Genomic DNA, 2,371 nt, shown 5'->3' with positions numbered 1-2,371 from the left:
TGGACCGCAGCAGCAGCTGCTGCTGCTGCTGTTTCTGCTGCAGCAGCACTTGCTGCTGCTGCTAAAACGGCACTTGCTACTACAGGTATTTTTGCTACTTACGAACAACAGCTGTTGCTGCTGCCCCAGCTGCAACAGCAGCAGCTGCTGCTGCAGTTGCTGCCGCTGCTGCATTTGCTCCTGCTGCTGCTGCATTTGTTGCTGCTGCTGCTGCGGCACTTGCTGCTGCTGCGTCACCCCATGGCATGGACCTTCTTCTTCAGCAGAGGAGACAGCTCAAAGTTGGGGACAGAGGCCTTGCAGTCCACGACGAGAGACCCCAGCTGCTGCTGTTGCTGCTGTTGCTGCTGCTGCTGCTTTGTCCGCTGCTTGAAGACCGCCTTTTGCTGCTCCAGAAAAGAGAGACATTCAGCAGCAGAAGAAAAGCACAGCAGCCGCTGCAGAGAGGAGACAGTGACCGTCAGCGAGACTCTGCAGCAGCACACACACAAAACGCTGCTGCTGCCGTTGCTGCTGCTGCAGTTGCTGCTGCCGCCGTTTCTGCAGCAGCAGCAGCTGTTGCTATTGAAGGTTTTCTCCTCGCGTTCCTTTGCAAGTGTCTCTATAAGTTGGAGCAGCAAATTAGGGGCTAACTTAAGCATTCCATCTTAGCAGCTAGCTAGCCAGCTCGCTAGCCAGCTAGCTAGCTAGCTAGCTAGCGACCCGGGCAGCTAGCTAGCTGACCGGGAAACTGAGCAGCTAGCCAGCCGGCCAGAGAGAGTTAGCTAGCTAGCTACGTAGCTAGCTAGCTAGCCAGCTAGGTAGTTAATCACGTGGGCAGCTAGCTAAGTATGTAGCTAGCTAGCTAGCTAGCTGGCTAGCTAGCTACATAGCTAGGTGCATGATTAGCTAGCTAGCTCGCTCGTAGTCAGCCAGTCTGCTAGCTACGTGGTCGGCTAGCCAGCCAACTAGCTAGCTAAACACCCCGCTGGCCAGCTAGCCAACCGGCTAGCTAGCTAGCTAGCTGGCTAGCTAGCTGGCTAGCTAGCTAGCCAGCTGGGTTTGTCGGACCTTGAAATGCAGAGCAAGGCCTGCATTTGGACCTTTTTGAAGAAGAGCTGGCAAAGAAAAGGAACAAAAAAAGGAGCGAATTTGAACAAACGAAAAAAGAGACAAAAGTCCTGCTGCAGCAAAGAGACACACAGGCGCCGGCACTGCTGCACCTCCCGCTGCTGCCGCTCTGCTGCAGTCAACTCCCCTGCATGCGCAGCAGCAGCAGCAGCAGCAGCAGCAACACAAACCACTTTGCTAATAACAATAATAATAATTATATTAATAACAATAACAATAATAATAATAATAATAATTGGTGGTAAATAATAAAGAATAAGCTTGGGAAGGAAATTTTCTTTGAAGTGCTTTTTTTGGTTTGGGAGAAGCGCCGGGTGAAAATGGCGAAAACTAAATTAAAAGAAATAAATAAATAAGTAATAATTAAAGTTATTAATAACTAAAATAAATAATATTTAAAATAAAAATAATTAAATAATTATGGATTCTTGTAAAGGCCGAACTGCCGAATAATCCCACAACACTTTCGTTGTAGTAACAACAACAGCAGCAGCAGCAGCAGCAGCAGCAGCAGCAAAGGCACTATCAGCAGCAGCAGCAGCAGCAAAGGCACTATCAGCAGCACCAGCAGCAAAGGTATTAGCAGCAGCAGCAGCAGCAGTAATACTTGCAGCAGCAGCAGCAGCAGCAGCAAGGAGTCCAAAAAAGAGCCGCTGCGCGCAGCACTGCGAAGTGATGGACCAAAGGACACAAACAAAACAACAAAATAAATAAATTAACTAACTAAATTAATTAAAATAAATAAATAAATAAATAAAATAATGAAATAATTAATTTAAACAAATGGCAGAACTCACGATACAGTTTGAGAAGGTCCAGGCGCATTCCCTGCAGCGCCAAATAGACCAGTCGGTAGCAAAGGAATTCTATCTGCAGCAAATCAATAAATAAATAAATAAGTAAGTAAATAAATAAATAAGTAAGTAAATAAATAAATAAAATTAAAAAATCCTAAATGAAAAAAGAATAATTGGAAGAAGGGGGATCCAGCAGCAGCAGCAGCGCAGCAGCAGCAGCAGCAGCAGCAGCAGCAGCGCAGCAGCAGCAGCAGCAGCAGCAGCAGCAGCAGCAGCAGCAGCGCAGCAGCAGCAGCAGCAGCAGCACCCTCTGGGGGTCGAGGGCGTGGAGACGAAGCGCGGCGAAGAGGTGCAGCAGCCGCGTCTGGCACTGGTTGAACTGCCCCAAGTCTCCAAACTGCAGCGCGAGTCTGGCGTTGTGCTGATAGGCGCAGCAGCAAAAGGGACTGGTGATGTGCTGCACC

At 48.5% G+C, this 2,371-nt stretch overlaps 1 protein-coding gene across 1 annotated transcript; it reads right to left on the bottom strand.

Moving 5' to 3' along the window:
* Positions 1-233: 233 nt before the first annotated feature.
* Positions 234-2,328, bottom strand: ETH_00025770 (SAC3/GANP domain-containing protein, putative; the record flags this gene model as incomplete). The annotated part of the gene is made up of 4 exons (XM_013380801.1): positions 234-471; positions 1,051-1,237; positions 1,908-1,980; positions 2,215-2,328. Coding segments are annotated over 4 exons (612 nt in total), but the record flags the coding sequence as incomplete, so codon positions are not given.
* Positions 2,329-2,371: the final 43 nt, after the last annotated feature.

Source organism: Eimeria tenella, genomic scaffold, assembly GCF_000499545.2.
Source record: "Eimeria tenella Houghton genomic scaffold, Eth_scaff906, whole genome shotgun sequence".
Lineage (NCBI taxonomy): Eukaryota > Apicomplexa > Conoidasida > Eucoccidiorida > Eimeriidae > Eimeria > Eimeria tenella.
The sequence above is the reverse complement of the archived record's forward strand: the minus strand, read 5'-3'. Positions and strand labels throughout refer to the sequence as shown.